This window comes from Pipistrellus hanaki (genome assembly GCF_964339955.1).
Source record: "Pipistrellus hanaki genome assembly, chromosome: 16".
NCBI classification, from domain to species: Eukaryota; Metazoa; Chordata; class Mammalia; order Chiroptera; family Vespertilionidae; genus Pipistrellus; species Pipistrellus hanaki.
This window is the reverse complement of record NC_140518.1, coordinates 37,379,363-37,404,535: the sequence shown is the minus strand read 5'-3', so window position 1 is coordinate 37,404,535 and position 25,173 is coordinate 37,379,363. Positions and strand designations below refer to the sequence as shown.

Here is a 25,173-nt window from a genome sequence, read left to right as displayed (position 1 = left end):
GTGAAGCTCTTTATCTGACCTTCAATTCTGAATGATAGCTTTGCTGGGTAGAGTAATCTTGGTTGTAGGTTCTTGTTGTTCATCATTTTGAATATTTCTTGCCACTCCCTTCTGGCCTGCATAGTTTCAGTTGAGAAATCAGCTGACAGTCGTATGGGTACTCCCTTGTAGGTAACTAGCTGTTTTTCTCTTGCTGCTTGTAAGATTCTCTCTTTGTCTTTTGCCCTTGGCATTTTAATTATGATGTTTCTTGGTGTGTCCCTCTTTGGATTCCTCTTGTTTGGGGTTCTGCAAGCTTCCTGAACTTGTAAGTCTATTTCTTTCACCAGGTGGAGGAAGTTTTCTGTCATTATTTCTTCCATTAAGCCTTCAATATCCTGCTTGCTCTCCTCTGGCATCCCAAAAATCCGGATGTTGGTACACTTTAAGCCATCCCGGAGGCTCCTTACACTATCTTCACGCTTTTGGATTCTTCTTTCTTTCTTCCTCTCTGGTTGGGTGCTTTTTGCTTCCTTATATTCCAGATCTTTGGTTTGATTCTTGGGGTACGTTGATCTATAGTTGAGTTTCTGTTTTGTTCTTGTTGTTGTTGTTGTTTTAATATATTTTGTCGATTTTTCACAAAGAGGAAGAGAGAGGGATAGTTAGAAACATCGATGAGAGAGAATCATCAATCAGCTGCCTCTTGCACACACACCCTCCCCCCCACTGGGGATGTGCCTGCAACCAAGGTACATACCCCTGCCCGGAATCGAACCCGGGACCTTTCAGTCCGCAGGCCGACGCTCTATCCACTGAGCCAAACCGGTCCCGGCTATAGTTGAGTTTCTGTATATTCTTTATTTCAGAGATTGTATTAATTTCTGACTGGTCCTTTTCCTTTTTTTTTTTTTTTTTTTTTTTTTTTTTGGTATTCTCTTTAAGGTCCTTGAAGGTCTCACCAAGCTTCTTGGAGGTCTCATCAAGTTTCTCAAAGGTTTTCAGAAGATTCTTGAACAATCTTATAAATGTGATTCTGAACTCCATGTCGTCCAGTAGTTTACTTTCCTTCATCTTTACCATTCGTGACATGTTTCTGTGTCTCCTCATTTTGGCTGATGGAGTGGCTTTGTGTGGTAGGTGACCTATAGGGTCCAGTAGTTCAGCTTCCTCAATCACCTGAGGTGGTCGCTTTTGGTATATCCCTTTGTGGGCTGAATGCAAAGTCTTGGTGTAATTAAGCCTTGTTTGCTGTTGGTACTCTGGGAGGAATTGATCTCCAGGCCAATTGTCTGTGAGGACCTGCTGTGTCTATAAAGGAAGAACAGCTGTGCTGGAGACACGGTTTGTTTCAGTGGGGCTTTGGTGCTCACTGAGTCAGTCTCCCGAATGTGTCACTTATGGGTATGAGGGGTTGAAACTGACTACTAGGAACACTGGCTTCTGGATCATCAATGGGGTACAGTTCATTTGCTTGGGATTTGTCGGTTTTGTTGCTGGAGCTGCAGTTTATTTCGTAAAGCTGCCACAATACCAGGCATTTATTATATATGCAAAAGCAGCTGTGTGGTGCCTGGGCAGGTCTGTAGAATCTGCAGGCAGGGCCTCAGGGCAGGGTCTCAGAGTGGGGCGGGGTCTCAGGACAGTCACTAGGTTGGGACATGGCTAACAGCAATGGCTGTCCCATCCTTCCGCCCCCACCCCCTTGCGTTTCCAATTCCGTGTTTCCAAGTCCCCACTTCCCTGCTATCCAGTGCAATAAACAATGATTGCTGCATGTACCTCTGCAAGAGTCGCCCTCACTTCAGACCAATGGCCAGACAGACCAACTTCTCCCCATAGGTGTCTGGGTCCCCCACGTGACCCCAGAGACTTGATTTCAAAGTGATAGGGATCTTGTTTCCTTTAGGATTGAAAAGAAAAGCGGAGCACCCAATTGCCCGTCACCAGCCCTATTCACCACCAGCCCTATCCATGTACCTAGGCTCCTCAGCTTTTCAGGGCTTGTGCTCCTTTCTCTTTAAGCCAGCCTTCCCGTGGTTTTGGATGATAGATGTCCTTTATATTAGTTTTAATTTTTAAATTGTTGTGGGAGTAGCAGAGCATTTGCTCACCTATGCCGCCATCTTGGTTTCTCAGAATCTAGATTAGGCATCTTAATGTCTGATTCCCTTTGCTCCATTCCTTTATTCATATCTACATAACATTTTGATTATAATTTTTGCATTATATTTATCAGCATGAGTGGCTTATATTTATCTTTTCTGGTTTTGTTAAGATGGTTTAATAAATCTTAGTGAGTTAGTGATCCTCATTTTTTTGAAAAAATCTTTTAGAACTATCTGCGATTGGTAATATCTTTTTATTGAATGTTTTACAGAACTCACCTCTACAACTGTCTATTTTTGGTAGGTTTGAAAGTTTTTCCAGTGGTGGGAGGGAATATTTTAAACAACTGATTAAAATTAATTAATAGTTATATAATTCTAGTTAGTTATTTTGACTTCTGTCAGATTTAATTCTACTTTTTCTAGGAAGTTTTAAATTTTTCATCAATTTTTTTTAAATGTCATAAAAGTCTCTTATTTAATAAATAGAGGCCCAGTGCATGAAATTTGTGCATAGGTAGGGTCTTTAGCAGCTGTTGGCTGCTGACCAAGGCCTCCTTTCACATCCACCTTGGCCTGGTGCCGCCTGCTCACCTGCTCCTCCAACCTGCTGTGTTTCTGCTCTTGTTGGGGCCCATTGGGGCTGCTAGCACTTCCACTGTGGCCTGCATCCATATTCCTATGTATTCCCATATAACTCTTCTAGGATTGGCTAGTCAAGAATAGGAAATAAAACCGGTCAGGATTTGGTAAGACTGAAGGTGATGTGGGTTTGTTGACATGTACTTCCTCTGCTCTCTGAACTCCAAATGAAACAGAACAGTGGCCAGAGGTCAATGAACTACAAAAGGAACCTTAGCCAGCAGCTCAGCTAAAAGCCAAAGTGTCAAAGCATTACAGGCTTTCACAACCATGATCACTGAGAAAAAAAATCCTTGGGATGTAAGCATCAATAGGCCATAGAGAAGCTTGAGGAGAAGGTTCAGTGGAAAATGAAGGCCAGAAGTCAATAGCCAGAGGGTTAAATAGAGAATTGCTGGCTATGATATTAATCAGCAACTGCTCATGACACTTTCTGAGATCGTCTATCTATATTTGGAGACATCTCTTCATCTTTTTGAACTTGAATTTTTATAGAAGTGATACAGCAATAGCTACCTCACAGATTTTTTTGCAAAGATTAAATGGAAAAGCCATTTAAAATTTGGTCCACCAGAAAACTGAGCATAGTCACCTTTTCCTTCAGAGTGTTGGTGGCACTTATCCTATATAATAAAAGGCTAAAAACAAATTGTCCTCTTGACCAGGAGTTCAACAACAAGTTCCACCAGAGGGTGAGGCAAGCCGGCCAATCACCCTCGGCCCCTACCCCTGGCCAGTCCTGCCTCCAGTTAGCTCCGCCCACCACAATCAGAGGTGGGGCTGGCCAGACCCTACCCATGCACAAATTCATTCACAATGCCTCTAGCATCATATAATTGATAAAATCACTCTCTAATTCCTTCTACTTACAATTCCTGGGAAAGATATGATGGCAAAAAGTTGACCTATTAATGGCCTTCCAAATTCTCTGCTTTTCTTTATTGTTCTCAAAAAATAAATGATCAAATGATTTGAATTCTTCTATAAAATAAAATTGGAAGAAATTTTGCTTTCCAATAATATTTAAAATTGAAATTGGGAGAAGGGGAGCATTGTGAGGGTAATTAAAGAGAGAGTGTGAAATCTCAACAACATTGTGTGTGTGTGTGTGTGTGTGTGTGTGTGTGTGTGTGTATGAGAGAGAGAGAGAGAGAGAGAGAGAGAGAGAGAGAGAGAGAGAGAGAGAGAGAGAGTTGGGGGGAGTATGGGGAATAAAAACAGAAGAAAATCCTATTGTCAGAAATAGCCATAAAGCATTTAACAATATGAATGCTTACAGCAAATATCATCTGGGCTATATTAGGTGATGAAATAATCCTTCACTCCATTATGCCAACATTTAGAAAACCTATGTTGTGTGACTGCATGAGCAACAACATTCTGTGAGAGAGATAGCTTCTAAGTTTCGGTCATCAGAGCAGAACAGATGACCAGTAGGCAAGTAATGAGTTAGGTGGAGAAAATAATGAGGGAAAGATTAGGACAAGAGCTATTGAATTGGTGGAAAAGAAACACACAAGACAAAACAAAAACCTCATGGACATGGACAATAAAATGGTGATAACCAGAGGGAAAGGGGGTGGGGGCAGGTGGAGGAGGGTAAACCGAATAAAATGGTGATGGAATAAGACTAAGTTTAGATTGTGAGTGCACAATGCAATGTGCAGATGATGTATTACAGAATTGTAACAGAATTGTAACAGAATATGTAACTTTCTTAACCTATGTAACCCCAATAAATTCAATAAAAAGAGCCATTAGAAATAAATGTAAATAGAGCTTGGAACTGTAAGAACAGCTTTTCCCCCCTCTGCCAGCTAGGAGGGCTCCATCCTCATTTGGAATTTAACCTTGCCTGACCAAGATGAAAAGAGAAATCTGAGAAGGTCTGGTGCTGCCATTCTGGTTCAGCTCTGGGACTGTGACACCTAGGTCCCTTAGAAGTAGAGTACATCTATAATAGCATCAGGGTTAGGAAGGGGAGTGAACATGGAAACTATGAGGTGGGAACCTCCTCGTTATTCTTATGCAGAATTTTCTATTTACTGCTTTCTGTTAGAAAGGAACAGTCTCCCCATACATCCAACATAAACTCTTGCATATATGGTTTGAATTTCATCCTCCCACACCCATCATGTTGTTCCTTCTTCAGTTAGTTAGGCCTTCTTCACCCTGCATCTCAAATATTTTTCTCTCTACTAGTTATTTGCCATCCAAATATCTCCAAACCTATTCCACCCCAAAGAGAATTCCTTTCTTGACCTCTCACACTTATTGCTTCATTCTGGCCCCTCTTTTCTCTAAAATATCAAATGACCTACTTATACACATCTTCCCTGACATTCATTCATTATTTGTAGTTGTAGAAATTGTTCTGTGATTTTTATCAATCATACACTGTGTTCAGATATTCTGCTGACACAAAACTTGTGTACTGAAAAGCAATAATCCCCACCATTTCCCTACCCCAAGATCAATGTTATTTATGGTTCATGTGTTGCAATTGTTTTTGAAGTCACTTGTTTTCATCTGCATGTCTCATTTTCTCTCTCTTTTCATTTCTTACCATGTTCATGATGATGAAACAAAGCTGTTTGTCTCCCCAATGGGTTTCTCTGATTATTTCTTCATGGTGTAACATATTCCTTTATTCTTGTACTTCCTACAGGTTGGTAGTTATATTTATAAATTTGATCAGAATTCCTAACAATTTTATGCTTCAAGATGCCTTCATATAGTCAGTTCAAAATATTTCTTCCAGAGGCACATAATCACTGACAATGTCTCATTTTGTGCATTTAGCCACTGTAGATAACCATTTATAGGTACAGTATATTATTTTATTAGGGGTTGCACACTCTTGGTATAATAACTCCATCATTCCTGTGTAATTTATTAGCCTGAATATACCCAAGAAGTAAAATATTGCATAAAGATGACTTGGTTAGAAGTTGGCAAGGATGTGAAATTAGAATTGGTTTAAGGTCAGGCTAAGGTTGAGTCTGCAAGTATAAGGGTTAAGGGACATAGTGAAGATCAGGCATAGAGGGTGGTGGAGCAAAAAAGCTGTGGTTTCATGTTGAGTCCTTTTTCTGGTGGAGGTGTGCTTGATGTTCAGAGTTCTCTGCAATGCAGAGAGAAGATTCATCAGGCTTGCCGCTATAGTATTAGATTCACTGGAAGGAGTAGGTCATGCTCTATTAAAACTCAGGGGCTCACCATCTTGATGTATATAGAATACCTGCTGGGCTACATGTAAGTACTTCCCTTTTGTACATATTTTTTTATCATTACACGGAGGGCAGGTTTAACTGTCACAACCACACCTTGATGAGGAATTTGGGTTTTATTATATATTCATTAGGAAGCTCTTAGAAGGGTTTAAGCAGCTGACATGCCTCATTCTATTGGGATTGGTGATCTGCCATGGGCCTTGAGTGCCCCTAAGATTTCCTGCTGGGTATGTCAGAAATGCAAAGCCTGGGTGCTCTTTACTTGGGACTATTTATCAAGTTTGTTTCCACAGTGAGCAACCCTGAGTGATAAGGTCATGCTCCTGTAGACAGAATGAACATGGATCTGCTTACCACAAAAATGGTAAGTACCCCAAACTCAATGGTCCTCTCCTAAAATACAGCCTAGTCTATGTGCTGTCACTCACCTAGACCCATCTGCATCACATTCATGGGACATGGGAGGGCATGAGAAACTGATATGAATATGAACTGTGGCTATTGATTTTGGTCTGAGTAATAATGTTGCCTTGTTACTAAACTTGAAGTTTTATATGTTCTGCCATCATCAGCCCAACAGCAACTAGACAAACCTGACTAGATTTTAAGTTGGGTAAAATCCCACAACAGCTTTTTCTTTTCCCTTCAAAACCAGTGCTATCCTTTTGGCAAAAATTAAAAAGTGATAATTTTCTGTGATGGTGGAGATGCAGAGATAAGAGCCCTTTGGTATCATGCTATAGCTTTTTTTTGGTAAGTAATCTATATATATAAAAGACTAAGTGACCAGTATGACTGAACAACTGGAATGACCAGAATGACAAGAACAACTGGTGGACTAGTTTCTGGGATGCTCACTGACCACTAAGGGGCATATGCTCAATGCAGGCCCCATTGGCTCCAATCAGTAGGGATGACTGGCCAATCTCCTATGGCCTCTCCCCCTGGTGGGCTATCCTCCCAATAGGCCTTGATTGCTGACCAGGCCAACGGACCCTACCCATGCACTACTTCATGCACCGGGCCTCTAGTTTAACAATAATATACATTGGTGTATACTTATTGGAAAAAAATTGAATTATATACATCAAATATGTACAGATTTTATATGTCAAGCATACTTTAAAAACATGGTTTTCAAATATATATAACATCTATTATAAAATATACAATATACAAGCATTTTAGTCTGAAATCTCAATTCTGGGAATCTGTTCTTTAATTATAAGGGTGCATAAGAGTATAACTACAAAGGTGTTCATTAAAGCACTCATCATAGTACTGAGTACCCATCTAGAGTGTAATCCTTCAAGCTAGGAAGAGAGGAGTTAGATCTCCATCTTTTGATCTGAAGATATTCTCATCACATATTGGTAACTGTGGAAAGTAACTTCCAAAAACACAAATGTAGAGTTTGACCTCATTTTTGTGGAATAAATTACATAAACCACATGAAACAATACTATTAACAGAAAGGAGTAGTGAAGCAGAAATAGCATGTAATACCATTGGTTGTTTGTCTTGGGATGGGGGTGTGGATAGAAAACAAAAGGGAGAAAAGGAATACATTAGCTGCCCCCTAACTGAATGGGCACCACAAGTCTTACCCTCACGCATCCCTGAACACTGCAGTGTCCATCAAAAAAGGCCTTCTCTGGCCCACAATGATAATCCCAATGCCCATTCAGCAAGCAGACCTGGTAGGCAAAGAGAAAGTGGGTACAGTCTCCCAGGGGCACCAGGCACTGCCAGCAAAAGAAAAGAGACTGGGACTCAGGACACTTTCAGAAAATGCTCTTCAATAGTAAAATGAGGGTGGGGATGTATGTGGGGAAGAATGAGAGCCTAGAAAGAAAACTGGTGGATTCTCCCTGCCCCTCTCCCTGCACCCAGGCTCAGAGGAACAGTCAGCATTTCCCCCACCCTCTGGGCTAAACCCAGATTCTGGTGTGTCTGGGTGGGGCCCAGGCCTGCAGTGGGCTGGCACACAGAGTCCTGCTATATTAAGCCCTGGGCTTGTCCTGAGGCAGCAGGAGAAAGCCTGGCCCCAGAATCTTTGGTACCAGTAACAGAACCTCTGCCACCCAGGAGAACCCACCTGCTGCCATGGGCCGCTACTGCATTCAAGTGGCCACTGGGGCCTGGCTCTTTTCTGGGTCTTTTAACCCCGTGCAGCTGTGGCTGGTCGGGGAACTTGGGGAGGCAGAGCTGGAGCTGCAGCTGAGGCCAGCACGGGGCCAGGTAAGTGAAAGAAGTGGGAACTCAGACCCCCTGGCTGGGCTCCATGCCTGAGGGCAGTTGGGTCTTGGGGGACTGAGAGCCAGTGACAGCAAAACCACACCAGCTGGGACTTCCATTGAGAAGGGATGCCTGCACCTGGTGGGTGAGAGGTTCAGAGCCAGGGCCCAGCTAGACTCAACCTCTTTCTCCCTCCCTTGGACTCTGCTCCACACAACCTCCTCTCCTTTTCCAAGTGTCATTATGGGCTCAATGGTCAAAGCGAAAGATCCTCTGAGTACCCGGGAACAGGTGCAGGTGTTGGTCAGTGTTCAAGTCACTGTGGTCTCAACCCTGGTGCCTGGTCCTCCTGGTTCAATGGGTCATTTGAGACCCACCACGCAGGTGTTGGGAGTAGGCAATGCTGTCTTTGGAGGCTGTGTCACTGGACTCCACAAAGCCCACACCCATCCTTCTCCCTGGGTTAAATGCCTCTCCCAGGTCCCCGTTACTAAGTCTCACCGGGTTCTGGTCCCCACAGGTGGAGGAGTTTGAGCAGGACATTCCCCAGGACTTGGGGCCACTGCGGTTCGTGCAGTTGCGCAAACACCACTCCCTGGTGGACGACGCCTGGTTCTGTGACCGCATCACCGTGCAGGGCCCGGGAGCCTTGGAGGAGGCCACCTTCCCCTGCTACCGCTGGGTGCAGGGCGAGGGCCTGCTGACCCTGCCCGAGGGCACAGGTGAGAGGCCGCCTCGGGGGAAATGGGAGCATGGCCCAGGGAGTAGTGCGGGAAGGGCAGAAGGGGCAACTAGAGGAGGGAGGTAGCACAGAGGAAGGTCTGAGGGATTTGACAAAAATGCGCGCTTCGCAAGTTAAGAGGGCCCAAGACAGGGGGCAAGGGAAAGTTATACATAGAATGAAAAAGGTCTGAAGTGGGCCTGCACAGGGAAGTGAGTGATGTGTTGATCCCATCTCCCAAGCTGAGCAGAGGGAATGGAAGGGGCAGCCATGCTGGGAAACAGAAGAGCCAGAGTAAAAGGGAAAGGAGATCTCCGTGTGACTGGAAACAAGTTAGGACAAGGACAGGTAAGACTAGCACATGTGACCCCTGAGAGGAGGCAGGGAAGGGAAGCAATAATGATATGAAAATAATAACCACTTTGGCTGTGAAAATATGGAAGACAATTGTGAGGGCAGGAAGCGCTCTGATTGGGGTGGGATGCGTGAGCAGGGGCTATATTGTATTTATTGCTGGGGGACAAGTGGAGGAGAGATATGACTGGAGAGTAAATGTAGAACAATGCATGTAATAATGGAGAATAATCAGCCCTAAGAAGGATGGCATGCTGTTTGAGACAACATGGATGGATCTTGGAGTATTATATTAAATGAAATACCAAGGAAAAGGACTAGAAGTATACGATTTGACTCCTAAGTGGGATATAAAACGAAAAGCAGCAAATGAACAAACAAAAATACAAACTTATAGATACAGACAGCAGAGTGTTGGTTACCAGAGGGAAGACAAAGAGGGTAAAGGGATAAATACATGGTGACAGAAGAAGACTAGCCTTTGGCCAGTGAGCCTACCCAGAATATATAAATGTCGTATTGTAAGATTGTACACCTGAAATTTATATAATGTTACCAATCAATGTTATATCACAATAAATTTAATAAAATAATAAAATAATAAAATAGGCATCTTTGTGAAACAACATAAGTACAGGTAAGAAAAGGACAAGTCAGGTTAACAAATATAAACTATGTGATGGTGAGATTAGGTGAAATGGAGTGAGGGAAAGGTAGCAACATGGGATATTTCCTACCTAATAAGACAGGTGAGATGGGATGGTTGAAGGAAACACACATAGAATTTTTGTCTCAAGGATTAGGTGGGGATAAGGACAAGGAAGAGCAGAGTGCATATGTATAGTAAATATGAAATATGTCATTTGGAGGACAGGTTAAGGAATAGTAACAGAAAGGTCAATATTGAGGAGATTAACAAAGCCAATATATATATATGCCTAAGTGACAGTCTAACCTTCCGACGAGTAGTTATGATGCACACAGACCACCAGGGGGCAGATACTCAATGCAGGAGCTGCCAACGAGGAAGCCCGATTCCAAGGTGTGCCACCTGAGAATTGCCCTCTCACAATCTGGGACCCTTAGGCGATATCAGAGAGCCAGTTTCAGCCCAATCCTCTTGGGCCAGTCTGAGAGACCCTAGTATATAATAATATGGGATATTGTGGATATGGCACATAATTAAGGAGTAAATTCATAATCATCTATAGGCACAGGTAGTGGCATTTGATTTAAGGAGCAAGAAGGGGAGGAAAACATGGGATGTTGCTTAAGGACAAACATGGGGTTGAAATAGATGAAATCATGACTTGGATGTGAGTAAAGATACAATAAGTGACTTTGGGTACATATCAGGTGAGGTAGAGCCAGAGAAAAAGGCAAGTGTATGATGTAGCCCTAACTGATTTGGCTCAGTGGATAGAATGTTGGTCTGTAGACTGAAAGGTTCTAGGTTTGATTCTGGTCAAGGGCATGTACCTTGGTTGCGGGCACATTCCCAGTAGGGGATGTGCAAGGAGGCAGATGTTCAATGTTTCTCTCTCATCTATGTTTCTAACTCTTTATCCCTCTCTCTTCCTCTCTGTAAAAAAAATCAATAAAATATATACTTTTAAAAAAGAGTATGATGTAATACAGTCAAGAATGAGAGATTAGATCAAGTCAGGAATAGCAGCAATTTGACAAACTTATGTGGTTAAATGTTCTCCCAGCCCGCCTGGCAGGAAAGAGTACCTTGGACAAGTTCCAGAAGCAACGAGAGAAAGAACTGAAGGAAAGACAGCTGATTTACTGGTAACCACCTACACACAGCCCTCCTAATATCTCCACCTCTTTCTGATCCTGCCACCATCACTGACACCCTAATTCCTCCCTGAACTCTTTTCCATCTGCTAGTTGGGGCACCTGGCACGAAGGGTTACCCCTGACAATGGCTGTGGACTCTTCGAAGGATCTGCCCCCAGATATGAAATTTCATGGTGGAAAGAAGCTGGACTATGAATGGAGAATGAAGACAGGGTAAGAAAAGATCCCAATGGAGTGGTGAGTGGCAAATCCCATAACAGGCAGGATTTGGTGAGTTGACAGTGCTATCCTTGACATTTATCGTAGGACACTGGAGATGGTCCTTAAATACATTTACAACTTCCTGAACTCCTGGGACAGCCTAGAGGATTTTGATAAGATCTTTTGGGGCCTCAAGAGCACCCTTTGTGGTCAGTATTCCTATAGACATTTGTAAATTCTTCATAGCCTCTTTTGTTTTCATAAACCCTCATAAGTACTTCCCAGATGAGAAGACATTATGCCTGGTCATTTCTCAGAGGCAACAAAAAGGAAAGACAGGGCTGGATACAAAATAATCATATGCCTGAATAGCTGTATTAAGACCTAAAGGAGAAGGACATCAGGTTGTGGTTAATATCCTCCCCCTACCCTCCACTCCAACTCCACAGAGAAGGTTCATCAGCACTGGAAGGATGATGAGCTTTTTGGCTACCAGTTCCTCAATGGTTCAAACCCCATGATGTTGAGACGTTCTACCTCTCTGCCCTCCCGGCTGGTGCTGCCCTCGAGGATGGAGGAGCTTCAGGCCCAGCTGGAGAAAGAACTCCAGGTACACCCCCAGCCTTCTGTTGTCTTCTCCTTGTCTGTGGGGGAAGGGATGTGGTGAAGAGAAAGGACCAGAGATGAATCAGGGAAGGGAAACTGTATTAATCCACTGTTCCTATGTGCAGAGTCCTTTGCAGGACAAACTTAGAGTTGATAAAGTATGTAAAGGAAACCATGGGACTCTTGGGTGCCAGACAGAGGTAGCAGAAAAGAAAGTAGATGAGGATAGAGGCCTGGAAACCTGACAGGGGAAGCTTAGCATGCCTGTGCTGCAAAGGAATTGGTCAAGTATGGTCATAAAACCACCACTGCCACAGGGAATTAACATGTCCCTGAGGAAGAGACCTCTCATTTTGCCTCTTTCCTCACTGTCAGCTGAGATGACTTGAACTAAATGTTCTGGATGCCTCCTTCCTTTCTGCCACTAGGACTCTGATATTGATGTAGGATACTTGCAAGAAATGAGACTGAATGTTACTACACTTCCCTTTGATGCTGGTCCTCTGGAGTAGACTTTGAACTTTTCCCCCCAGAATGGTTCCCTTTTTGAGGCTGACTTTATCCTGCTGGATGGAATTCCAGCCAACATAATTCAAGGAAAGAAGCAGTACGTGGCTGCCCCCCTCGTCATGTTGAAGATGGAGCCCAGTGGGAAGCTGCTACCCATGGTCATCCAGGTGAGATATTTTGGAAATCCTCTTTCAACACTGTTCTCCCTTCCCCCAACCACTGCCCAGGGACAAAGACAGCTGGTTCCTATTCCCCCTCCTCTGTCTCAACTCAGTAAGGTCTCTCTTTGTCTCAGTCTTCCCTTTCTACCTTGCAGCTTACTCACTACTCACCTGAAATTGCCTTTTTTGAGAATCAGAATGATCTCTGTTGGTCCTCATCCTAAGGCTACTCAATCTCTTCCTGATCATTGAATCTGTGGAATATTTTTTCTTTCTTGGACATATTTCTCCCTTTTTTAAATGCATTTTCCCTCTTAAGTGTTCTCATCAATCAGTTGATGAGAATTGTCATGTATCTCACACATCCAACTTCTCCTTCCTGTTCTACCACCCTAACTCACACTTTTATCAGGTTTCTCCCAAACTACTGTTATGGCCATACTGAACTCCCCCCTTTTCAATTCCTCCTGCTTTGATCCTGACCATTATAGTGCTGACACTTCCCTGAAGCTAGTGAGAGGATGAGTGGCAAGATCCTCATTCCTCCTAATAGATTATAGCCCTCTGCCTGACAATAATATTAGTCATCAGTTTCCCCTACAATACTGAGCATAGTGTGCAACATATGATGAGATTAATGAATGCTTAATTCCTCTTCATTGCAGATCCAGCCTCCAAACGCCAGCAACCCAACCCCAGCACTGTTCCTGCCCTCAGATCCTCCCCTTGCCTGGCTCCTGGCAAAGACCTGGGTCCGAAGTTCAGATTTACAACTGTACCAGTTTCAATATCACGTGCTGAACACTCATCTGCTGAGTGAGGTCATCACTGTGGCCACCATGAGGTGCCTCCCAGGACTGCACCCTGTCTTCAAGGTACATACTCTATCTTCCATGTCCCATATTGCACACAAGGAAACATGTGAAATAATGCAACAGTTATCCAAGATTTTAAAAGCCTAAGCCACCTGGCTGGGAATACATAACAAACCTGCTTTGCAATAATCAAGCACTGATATGGTGTCAGCAAAGAATCTTCATAAACAGGAAGGGATAGGAGAGAGATAACTACAGCAACATCTGGAATCTTATGGTTATATTTTCATATTTAAATTCTTTTAATTTTATGCCAATTATAGATTCACATGCATTTATAAGAAATAATACACAATATATCCTATCAAATCGAGTCCTTTAGCAGGTTTCTTCTCATATTGCAAGTCAATTCTCTGAAATTCTCCAGCAATGGGTACAGAGGAGAGTAAGAATATAGTTTGTTAACCCATATGTTGCCATTTAGCCAGGACTACAAGTAGTAGACATAACTAACAGCCAAAGAATCATTTCTGAGAATAGAGATGGAAATAAAAAGAAACAGCTATAAACTCTATAGTACTGATGGAAAATGTTCTACTGCAACCGAATATTAGGAGGAGCACAAGATAAAAGGGCAAGGATAGCAGCCAGCCCGGCTGGTCACTGGCATCTATCCAGGAATAAGGAGAGTAAAGATGTACATTAGCATGGTGGTGGCAGGGATGGAAGGGAGGAGATACTGCCTGCTTCATGCCTATGCAATATTGCAGACAAAGGTCAGAGGCCTCATGACTGCCAGACCTAGGAGCTCACAAAGTGAATACTTTTGTAATGACCAAGAAATACTGCAACGTTATAAACAGTGAGTTCAGTGTCCATTGCTAGGCAGAAAGAACAAAATAAACTTGTGCTTGTATTACAATTGTTTTCCAAATCTCAATGGCACTTTGATACAGGGAACAGGGCAGGGCAGGGGGGCCAAAAATCTATAAGCCTATGAAGCAGAGCAATGGTCAGAAAGAGTGTAGTCAGGAAAAGAAGCCAGTTTGGAGGCAAAGATTAGGTATTGAACTTTAGATACAAAGAGTTGGAAGTGTAGGTAAGATATGCAAATGAGTATTTGACAAGCAGAACAACTGATCTGTAATGTCTCTGGGAGTTCCAATGCCAACACTCCTGTGGACTGTGGATGTTGGGGTTCTAGTGTGATATAGAAAAAATGGTTACTAATGTAGGTCATGGGCTCTCAGATTTGATAACCTCATGATGCCTTTTCATCACCATCTCCCTCCTAGCTTGAATCACTTATTCCCACTTTACACTTCAAAATTCCCTTTTAATGCATAAGCCCCCCCAGCCTCCACAGCCATATTCCCTAATCATAGCAACTCCATCCCATGGCAGACAGTCTTGTTGGAACTCCCACGAGGGCTAAGCTTGCAGAAGTTACCAAGGTTACTGATGCAGTCTCTGGATTAACTGCTTGGGTCTGAAGCCTGAATCCTGGTCTCAGTACTTACGGATGTGTGTTCAGGGTCCTCATCTCTGGAGGAGGATAACTATCTCCATTGTTGGGTTGTTAAGGCATTATAGACTAAATGCTAGAGAAATGTCAGTTTTCTGCTGTTATTTTGGTTATCATCATTATTACTATCATTGCTATTAGGAACTCTGTTCTGGGTTTTTTGCTCCTCACTGTGAAACCAGCATCTCTTCATGATCTTTCTGAAAAGAACAATATAATAAACTCCTTTGATATCTTGGTATCAGGAGTATCACTTGTGTCCTTTCTTTATTCCAGCATCAAAAAGCTCTGATCAATATCCAGTCTAAATCCTGTTTATCAACCAGGTGGAAATGAAATAAAAATTCATCTAAGATAAAAATAATATCTTAGTTGTATTTTTTAATAGCTAAAAAAATAGAAGGAAAGAGAGGACAATTAGGAATGGGTACAGATTTGATGACAACCCATTTGCTGCCTAAGCAGGGAGCTTGATATCATTTCTAAAATTCTGACTGAAGATATTTTTTCCCAAAAAAAATCTAAGAGTAAAACAATGAGCAGTTGGAGGGAGAGCTTTGACAATGAGCAGAAAGGACAGTTTAAGGAAGCAGATGTGAATGATAGAGGAAGCATTAAATGATATTGAAAACTAAGGGGTAGCTTCTAAACGCACAACTACATTCAAGGTGGATACATTGATGATACCTCCTAATCAATGCTTCTGTCTTCTGTGTGCTAGGCACTGAGCTAAACACTCTTTATATATTACTCATATAATTACCAGCATAGCACTTGACTTAAAAGATCTATTATCATCCTTGTTGACAGATGAGAAAATTGACAGATGAGGTATTTGAACAAGTACAAAAGTGAGTGGTTAAGCAAGGATTCAAGCCCAGGTCATTCTGGCTCCACAGCCCCATTCACATGGAGAGCATGAGAATTAGTGATCATAGCAGCAGAAGGAGACCAGCCTACAAAAGCCCTGGCAGGGAGGAAAGCATCAAGAGGAGAGAGTGCCACTCCCTACAAGGGAGGATCCAAGCATGGCCTCCAGTAATTACCTTCTCTAATCTTCTTCATCCAGCTCCTGATCCCACACACCCGCTACACCATGGAGATTAACGCCCGGTTACGGAGAGAACTTAACTCAGATAGTGGAATATTTAGTCAGGTAAAGAGGAAATGAGGGCATGGGGCTGCCTAATCTTTCATCTCTCTACAACCTCCTGCCATCTTCACAGACACAGACCACTAGTATGAATGTCCTGGCCATTAAACCTATGGGCTGTTCATTTCATACTTGTAATTTTGTAAACCCCACCATGATCTCCTTATATAATATGCCGATTGTCAGCTCTTCTGTCTCTCAAGACCTGTCAACTCTCAAATTCCAGGCAGTGAGCACAGGCAGAGGGGGCCATGTGCAGTTGCTCCGCCAGGCCATGGCTAAGATGACCTATCGCTCCCTCTGTCCTCCTGAAGATCTGGCTGACCGGGGCCTGCTGGGAATCCCAAGTGCCCTCTATGCTCATGATGCTTTACGGCTCTGGGAGATCATTGCCAGGTGGGTAAGAGTGGTAGCTGAGAAGTGGAAGGCCATTGGTGAGAAAGGGAGTGGGTCTCTGGCTTGAGGTCAGCACTGTGCAAAAGAAACATGAAACAAGAAGGTCCAGACAGTGGATAGAATCTGAAAAGGAAAAAAAAAGTGGAATAAAGAAAGAGCCTAGCTTGGGGAAATGGGGAGATGGAGATCTAGAAGAACTTGGGATTTGTTAGAAAGAATGGTTATTAATCATATATAGGGAACACTTAAAACTAACGTCTCACATTTCCTTTCTAAACTAGTGTGTAGAAAGAGATTGGGATTGTCCCAAAAGGAAAGTCTGGTAAGATGTGCCCCCAGATACAATGACAGTCAACTGCACAAAAGACACAGAAAAGAATAAATAGTCATAAGCTAGAGCCTTGTACTCTCAAGGAGCTCAGCTCCCTTCTCTGGGCAGGTACGTGGAAGGGATCATCCACCTCTTCTACCATGAGGATGATGTCGTGAGAGGGGACCCTGAGCTGCAGGCCTGGTGTCGGGAGATCACTGAGGTGGGGCTGTGCCAGGCCCAGGACCGAGGTGAGAACTGGGCTGAGTGAAGGAAGCTGTTCAGACACTCTTCCTAGAGCCCCTTGTCAGCCTTGCCCTTCTGGGGACATGGTTCCAACCTCTCATCAACCTCTAGTCCTTCACTCATGAAGCATATGAATACCATCCCCATTCCTAAGTGTTAGGACAGTTCTACAAACCCAAGGATTGTCCTTCCCAGAGACCCTGATCATCAACCTTTATGTCCATCTCCCATTCTACCACAGATGCTCTGGATCTTCCACAGCATAGAGCCCAGTGGGTCCAGAACCATGAACAGTGGGGGATCTACCCAGGCCCTGCTTCTAAAGCTCTTCCTAAGAATATAAGTGGGGGGAAATTTCCCACCAAAATCCATTACGACCCTCTCTGGATTTCCCTCCTTCTTCTCTTACCTGCTACTGTCCACCACACACAGAGGGTCCAGACACATGCAACACTTCCACACTGCAAGTTCATTTCTGGGTGCAAATTGAATGTCTGCTTTCTCTGTCCAGTTCATTCTTTCACTAGGATCTACCTTTAGTTCTCCCATTCCACATTTTACTCTCTGAGGAAGAAATAGCTTTTTTGAGTTTTGCCTAGTTTCCTCCTCCTCCTTTCTCTAGCACATATTGGCCAGTTTGCTTTGTTTTAAAATTGTCCTTCAGGCCCTTCCCCTCCATACTTCACACCAACACCTTGAGTCCCATCCTCAGCCTGTGGCACAGTATGAACATATACTGGGAAGCTATTATGGCTGGGACATAGGAATACAAGGTTTAATATACCAATGCCAGATCCTTGGAGGAAGCCTTTTCTTGGGTTTTGTTAGAAAGAATGGTTATTAATCATGTATACGGAACGCTTAAAACAAATGTCCCACATTTCCTTTCTAAACTAGTGTGTAGAAAGTGGTTGGGTTTGTCCCAAAAGGAAAGTCTGGTAAGATGTGCCTTCAGATACAATGACAGTCAACTGGACAGAAGCCACAGAAAAGGATAAACAGTCATAGTCTACAGCCTTGTATTTGGAGGATCTGGACAACAGATACCTTTTTTAAAAATAATTTTTATTGATTTTAACTATTAATTCTTCCAATCCATGTTAATAGAATATATTTCCATTTATTTGTCTTCAATTTCTTTCATCAGTGTCTTGTGGTTTGCAATGTATAAGTGTTTCACCTCCTTGGTCCAATATATTCCTAAGCTATTTTATTCTTTTGGATGCAACATACATTTTACATGAATTAATGAATGAATGAATGAATGCTCACTAATTTTAACCTATGGGTATCTCCAGACATCAGCACCTATTTTCTTATCTTTTTCAGGGATTGCAGTTTCTAAACTTTGATATTTCTTCTAGGTTTTCCTGTTTCCTTCCAGTCCCGGGTTCAGCTCTGCCATTTCCTTACCATGTGCATTTTCACATGCACTGCCCAGCATGCAGTAGTCAACTTCAGCCAGGTATGGACAACTGAGAGCCTGGGTCCCTGAGGGAAAGTGCCTGGACGAGGGTATGTTTGAAGGAAAGAGTTGGGAGGCAGAGCCCTGCATATCAGAGTGCCTGGTTGACTCCAGATTCCTCCCCCCTCAGCATGACTGGATGTTCTGGGTCCCTAATGCCCCATGCACAATGCGGATGCCCCCTCCTACCACCAAGGAAGATGTGACAATGGCCACACTGATGGGCTCACTCCCAGATGTCTGGCAGAGCTGTCTTCAGATGTTTTTAGTGAGGCAAGTGGCCCGGCAGCAGCCGGACAAGGTGAGAGTGGATTTGGGGAATTCTGGGACAGTGGTAATGGAAAAGAAAATTCAGAGTGTGGGGCTGGGTTCTGGTCCCTGTGTCTTGGAACTAGAAGCTGATCAATCTTTCTTTCCTGCTTCAGGTACCCCTGGGGCATCACACAGAAGAATATTTCTCAGGCCCTGAGCCCAAGGCTATTTTAAGACAATTTCAAGCAGATCTGGACCACCTGGAAAGGGAGATAGTGGCCCGGAATGAGCAGCTAGACCTTCCCTATGAATACCTAAAGCCGAGCCTCATAGAGAACAGTGTTACTATCTGAGCCCCAGTATAATGGCCTTTCATAGACCACAGGCCCATACTAGGCTTAACATTTTCCTTTTGAGTTTTATGTTTTCCTGGATCTGAATTGCTGTGATTCTATATTCTTTTCTATCTGAGTTCCTTCTCCCCCCACCCTCCAATATATCACTAGCCTGAGGCACTGTCCCACTTCCAGGTCATCTGACAGAGTGATTTTTAACTTGAAAACACATTCCTTAGAGAGATCAACTATTCACTCTTGTAGCCTTCCCCTATCTCTGGAAATGTTGTCTTTTCCATCTATTATATAATCATTAAGGGATAGATTTATTAATATCACTAATTGTCAGAGAAAAAGCATGAGATTAATGTTCAAGTTTATTTTCTTTTTGGGAAATCTATTATTCCAGCACAGTTTATTTAAAAGCCCTTCCTCTCTCACTGATCTATTATGCTAGTATAAATCACATTGGCATAACTGAATAAAAGTATTTTTGAGTTTTTTATTCTATATATTCATTAATATGTTTGTCTTATACTGTACCACATTAACATAATTACTACAACTGTAAAATTCAAATAACATATATTCATTAAATTTGTCTAAGAGGTAACAGCTTTTCTTTGTCTTCTGATCTTTCATGTAAAATTAAAATCAGCTTATTGTTCTACAATAAAATCTATTGTTATCTCTGTGTGTTAATGAACTACATCTATATTAAGTTTTTAATCTTAAACCAACTTTGCATTCTTGAGAGATATCCAATTTCTAATTTATATATTGTTAAATTTCGTTATATTTTCTCAAGCTTGGGAAGAACCAGGTACTATTTCTCACTAAGCCAGCATCAATTGATCTCACTCATATATGGAATCCAACGAACAAAATAAACTGATGAACAAAATAGATCCAGAGACATAGAAGCATAAAACAGACTGTCAAATCTCAGTGGAAAGGAAAGGGTGGGAAGAAATCAACCAAATAACTTATATGCATATATGCATAATCCATAGGCACAGACAACCGCGTAGTGAAGACCTGGAGTGAGGGATGGGGCATGCTAGAAGAGGTCAATGGGAGGAAAGGAAGGACATATGTGATACTTTCAACAACAGAGATTAAGTAAAATACAAAATATATAAAGAACTTATACAAACTCCAACACCAGGAAAACAAACAAATTTACAAAAAATTAACAAATGGGCAAAGGTCCTGAATAGATACTTCTCCAAACAGGACATACAGATGGCCAAGAGACATGAAAAAATGCTCAATATCACTAATCGTCAGAGATATACAAATCAAAACTACAGTGAGATATCATCTCACACCTGTCAGAATGGCTTCCATTAATAAATCAACATTCAAGTGCTAGTGGGAATGTAGAAAAAAGGGAACCCTAATGCACTGCTGGTGGAAATTCAGATTGCTGGAGCCACTGTGGAAAACAGTATGCATTTCTCTCAAAAAAAACAATTGAAAATGGAACTGCCTTTTTCCCAGTAATCTCACTTCTGGGAATATATCCTAAGAATCCCAAAATACTAATCAGAATGAATATATGCACTCTATGTTTATAGCAGCATTATTGATAATAAGCAAGATCTAGAAATATTCTAAGTGCCCATCAATAGCTGAGTATATAAAAAAGCTTGGTACATTTACATAATGAAATGCTATGCAGCCATAAAAAAAGAAGGAAACCATATCTATCTCTGGTGGTCAGTGTGCTCCCACAGCCAACCTCCCATGGTTCCTCCTCCCCTGCCAGCTGGCCCTTATGGGCCCTGATCAAGACTGGGAGAGAGCCCCAGTCACTGGCCAGGCTGAGGGACCCCACCCATGCATGTATTCATGCACTGGGCCTCTAGTGTGTGTGTGTGTGTGTGTGTGTGTGTGTGTGTGTGTGTGTGTGTACACACACACATATATCCCACATGCCCCCTGCTGGGGATCGAGCCCGCAGCTCAATGTGTCCTTGACCAGAATCAAATAACCAGGGATCCTTCAGTCTGCAGGCTGATGCTCTACCCACTGGGCCAACTCAGCTAGGGCAAGAGCAAAATTAAATAAACTAAAGAACAAAGAAACAATAGAAGAAATTAATGCAACAAAGAGTTGGGCCTTTGTGAAGATTGATAAAATTGACATAACATTGGCTAGACCCAGTAAGAAATAGAGAAAAAAAAAGAACCAAATCAACAAGATTAAAAATGAAAGAAAAGTTATGACACCACAGAAAACAAAGGGTTATGTGATAATACTATGAAAGATTATATGCTACCAAATTCAATAACCTAGAAGAAATGGACAAGTTCTTAGAAATATATAACCTTCCTAGACTAAATCATGATGAATTTGAAAATCTAAATAGATAAATCAACAGTAAGAAAATTGAAAACAATTGTTAAAACCTCCTTGTAAGCAAATATCCAGGACCAGATTTCTTCATTAGTGAATTCTACCAAACACTCAAAGAAAATGTAATAACTATCCTTCTCTGACTTTTCCAAAGAATTAAAGAAGAGGCAATACTTCCTAATATATTTCATGAGACCAACATTACTTTGATGCTAAAAACTGGCAAAAATAACCTACAGAAAAGGAAACTACAGACCATTATCTCTGATATTTAAACACAGAAAGAAAAACCCTAAACAAAATACTAGCAAATTGAATACAATACATAAAGAAGATAAAACATCACAACCAAGTGAGGTTCATTTCTGAGACACCCGAATAGTTCAATGTGATATATCATGTTAATTAAATAAAGGATAGGCCTGGCCAGCATGGCTCAGAGGTTGAGCATCAACCCATTAACCAGGAGGTCACTGTTCAATTCCCCATCGGACCACATGCCTGGTTGCGGGTTCTATCCCAGTGTAGGGCATCAGGAGGCAGCCAATCAATGATTCTCTCTCAATATTAATGTTTCTGTCTCTCTCTTCCTCTCCCTTCATTTCTGAATCATTAAAAATATTTTTAAAATAAAATAATGTATAAAATCATATAATCATATCAATAGGTGTAAATAAAGCATTTGACAAGATAAAACATCTATTTATGATTAAAACATTCAATAAAATGGGTACAGAATAAAAATATATAATAGAGGCCATGTATGACAGACCCTTAGATAATATCATACTCAAGAGTGAAAAACTGAAAACTTTCCCTTTAAAATCAGGAACAAGAAAAGGATTCCCACCCTCACCACTGATTTGGGCAATGAAAACTACAAATATCGCTGAAAGAATGTTTCTAAAAAACAAACACTCATCATAAATGAAAGAACATGCCATGTTTGTGGATTGAGGGCCAGAATATTATTAAGATGTCAACACTATCTACCATCATCAATAGATTCAATTGACACTTTTTGCAGAAATAAAAAATCCATTCTAAGATGCATATGGAATCTCAAGAGACCCCAAAGAGCCAAACAATTGTTTAAAGAAGAACCAGTTAGAGGGTCCACACTTTGTGATTACAAAAACTACTACAAAATTACAGTAATCTCAATGGTGTGCTACTGAAATGAAGATAAACATATAAACCAATTGGGCACAATACATAGTTCAGAAAGAAACCTTTTCCTATAGGGAAATGATTCTCAACAAAGGCACCAAGACCAACCAATGGGGAAAGGACAGTCTTTTCAACAAGTAGTGCTATCCAGGAAAATTGGCTACCCACATATAAAGAAATGAAGTTGGATTCTTACCATATACCATATACAAAATTGAATCAAAAAGTATTATTACCAAAATGCAAGAGATAAAACTGTAAAATACTTAGAATAAAACATAGGAGAATAGTTTATGTCATTGGAATTGGAAATTATTTTCTTAGATTTGATACCAAAAACACAGGTAACAAAATAAAAAAAAAAAACACATAAATTTAACTAAATCAAAATTTAAAACTTTTGTTCATCAAAAGGCACCAGCAAGAAGGTTAAGAGGAAATCCATAAAAATGGGAGAAAATATGTACAAGTCATACACCTCATAAGGTATTAACATAGAATTTATAAGGAGAACTCCTAAAATGCAACAACTAATCAACTAAAATTTTTAAAACTCCACAACAAAAAATAAAACAACCTCACTTAAAGATGAACAAAAGATTTGAGTAGATATTTCTTCTATGCAGTTATACAATTAACTTATGAAAAGATACTAAAACTTAATAACCTATACAAAAAATGCAAAACCACCAGGAGACATTATCCCATACCCGTTAGAATAGCTACTATCAATAAAACAGAGTAACAAGTGTTGACAAAGATGTGGAGAAACCAAAATCCCTGTGCAAGCTGCTGAAAATATAAAATGGTGCAGCCACTATGGAAAAACAATGTGGTGGGTCTTTAATAATTTTAAAATAGACTTACCATGTGATCCTGTAATTCCACTTCTGGTATATAACCAAAAGGACTGAAAGCAGGGACTCAAATGGTTATTTGCACACTCATAACCACAGCAGCATTTTACACAATAGCCAAAATATGAAAGCAATCCAGTGTTCTTCAGTATCGGAATGAATAAAGACAGTATGACATGCATAAAACAGAATATTATTCAGCCTTGAAAAGGAAGGGCATTCAGATCAATGGTATAACATGGAAGAACCTTGAGGACATTTTGTTAAGTGAAATCAGGCAGTCACAAAAGAACAGGTACTATAGGTTTCCATTCATATGAGGTATGCGGAGTTGTCAAACTTATGGAGATGGAAGTGCAATAGCAGTTGCTAGGGTCAGGTGGGATTTGTTTAGTAGATACAGAGTTTCAGTTATGAAAGATTAAAAAACGTTCTGAAGATGGATGGGTCCACCAATATCAATATACTTAATACCCATTAATTGTAAACTAAAAAATGGTCAAAATAGTAAATTTCATGTTGTTATATTTTATCACAAAGAAAAAAGCAAATTTTTCAATACTTTATTTTAAAAAAAAAATTAGTTTTTTTAAAATAATAAATTAGAATAACCCACAAAACACAACACATTAAAAATGACGTGGTATAAAAAATCAAGGAGAAAAGAAAACATGGGAAGTTTTCCCATGTTTATATATTTATATTTATTATATCCATAATAAATCAGGAATAATAATTTGAACTTATGATTTGGTATAATGACAAAGACTCAGTATCATACTGACTCCTGTGTACAACACTCAGATTTTAGATTTATGAATCAGGATTATATTTGCCAATTTTAAAAGATCTTATCATCTATTGTTATTTATTTTAAAAACATATGTAACAGGGTAAAAGGTCAGACCTTGTAGAATATATCAGTATCAGAGCAATTAATTTCATGATTGTAGGTTGGGTGGTTCAAGGATATATAGTATGTTTTCATATAACTCTGCTAGGGTTGGCTAGTCAAGGATAGGAGATAAAACAGGTCTGATTTGGTGAGGCTTAAGGAGATGTGGGTTGGTGGACATGCACTTCCTCTGCTCCCTTAACTCCAAATGAAACAGAAGAGTGACCAGAGGTCAATGAACTACAACAAGAACCTCAGCCAGGAGCTCAGCTAAAAGACAAAGTGTCAAAGCATCACATGCTTTGACAATGATAGCCACTGAAAAAAACCCTCAGGATTTAAGAATCAGTAGGCCATAAAGAAGCTTTAGGAGAAGGTTCAGTAGAAAACTAAGGCCAGAAGCCAACACCCATAGGCTAAAACAGAGAATGGATGGTTATGATATGAATCAGGGAATGCTCATGACACTTTCTGGGACCATCCACCTGTATTTTGGGTGACTTTGGGAACTTCTCTTCATCTCTTTGAACTCGAATGTCCTTATTTTTAAAGATGTGGTACAGCAATAGCTACTTCACTGAGTTTTTGTTCAAGGATTAAATGAAAGGCATTATATATTTTTGTTCTACAAGAAAACGTTTTCCTTCAGAATGTTGATAGTACTAAAATCATATAATTGAGAGAATCACTCTCTACTTCCTTCCATTTACAACTGGAAAGATAGATAATGGCAAAGAATTGAACCTGTTAATGGTTGTCCAAACTCTCTGCATTTTCTTTATGCTGCTCAAACAGTAAATTATCAAGTGGTTTCAATTCTTCTATAAAATAAAC

General features: G+C 41.0%; 1 protein-coding gene across 2 annotated transcripts in view; it reads left to right on the top strand.

The window, feature by feature from the left end:
* Window positions 1-8,068: 8,068 nt before the first annotated feature.
* Window positions 8,069-25,173, top strand: part of LOC311611268 (polyunsaturated fatty acid lipoxygenase ALOX12-like) — a gene marked incomplete at both ends in the record, with an annotated part of 75,923 nt that continues 58,818 nt past the window's right edge. The window contains 14 exons of one of the 2 annotated variants that reach the window (XM_084863292.1): window positions 8,069-8,203; window positions 8,721-8,922; window positions 10,988-11,069; window positions 11,172-11,294; window positions 11,388-11,491; window positions 11,732-11,892; window positions 12,422-12,565; window positions 13,225-13,434; window positions 15,969-16,055; window positions 16,279-16,448; window positions 16,888-17,009; window positions 18,369-18,469; window positions 18,600-18,770; window positions 18,895-19,074. In XM_084863292.1, coding sequence (XP_084719418.1) covers window positions 8,069-8,203; window positions 8,721-8,922; window positions 10,988-11,069; window positions 11,172-11,294; window positions 11,388-11,491; window positions 11,732-11,892; window positions 12,422-12,565; window positions 13,225-13,434; window positions 15,969-16,055; window positions 16,279-16,448; window positions 16,888-17,009; window positions 18,369-18,469; window positions 18,600-18,770; window positions 18,895-19,074 — 1,992 coding nt within the window. Of the gene's footprint in view, window positions 8,204-8,720; window positions 8,923-10,987; window positions 11,070-11,171; window positions 11,295-11,387; window positions 11,492-11,731; window positions 11,893-12,421; window positions 12,566-13,224; window positions 13,435-15,968; window positions 16,056-16,278; window positions 16,449-16,887; window positions 17,010-18,368; window positions 18,470-18,599; window positions 18,771-18,894; window positions 19,075-25,173 lie in introns of those variants that run through there. The other variant, XM_084863293.1, reaches the window with a different exon arrangement.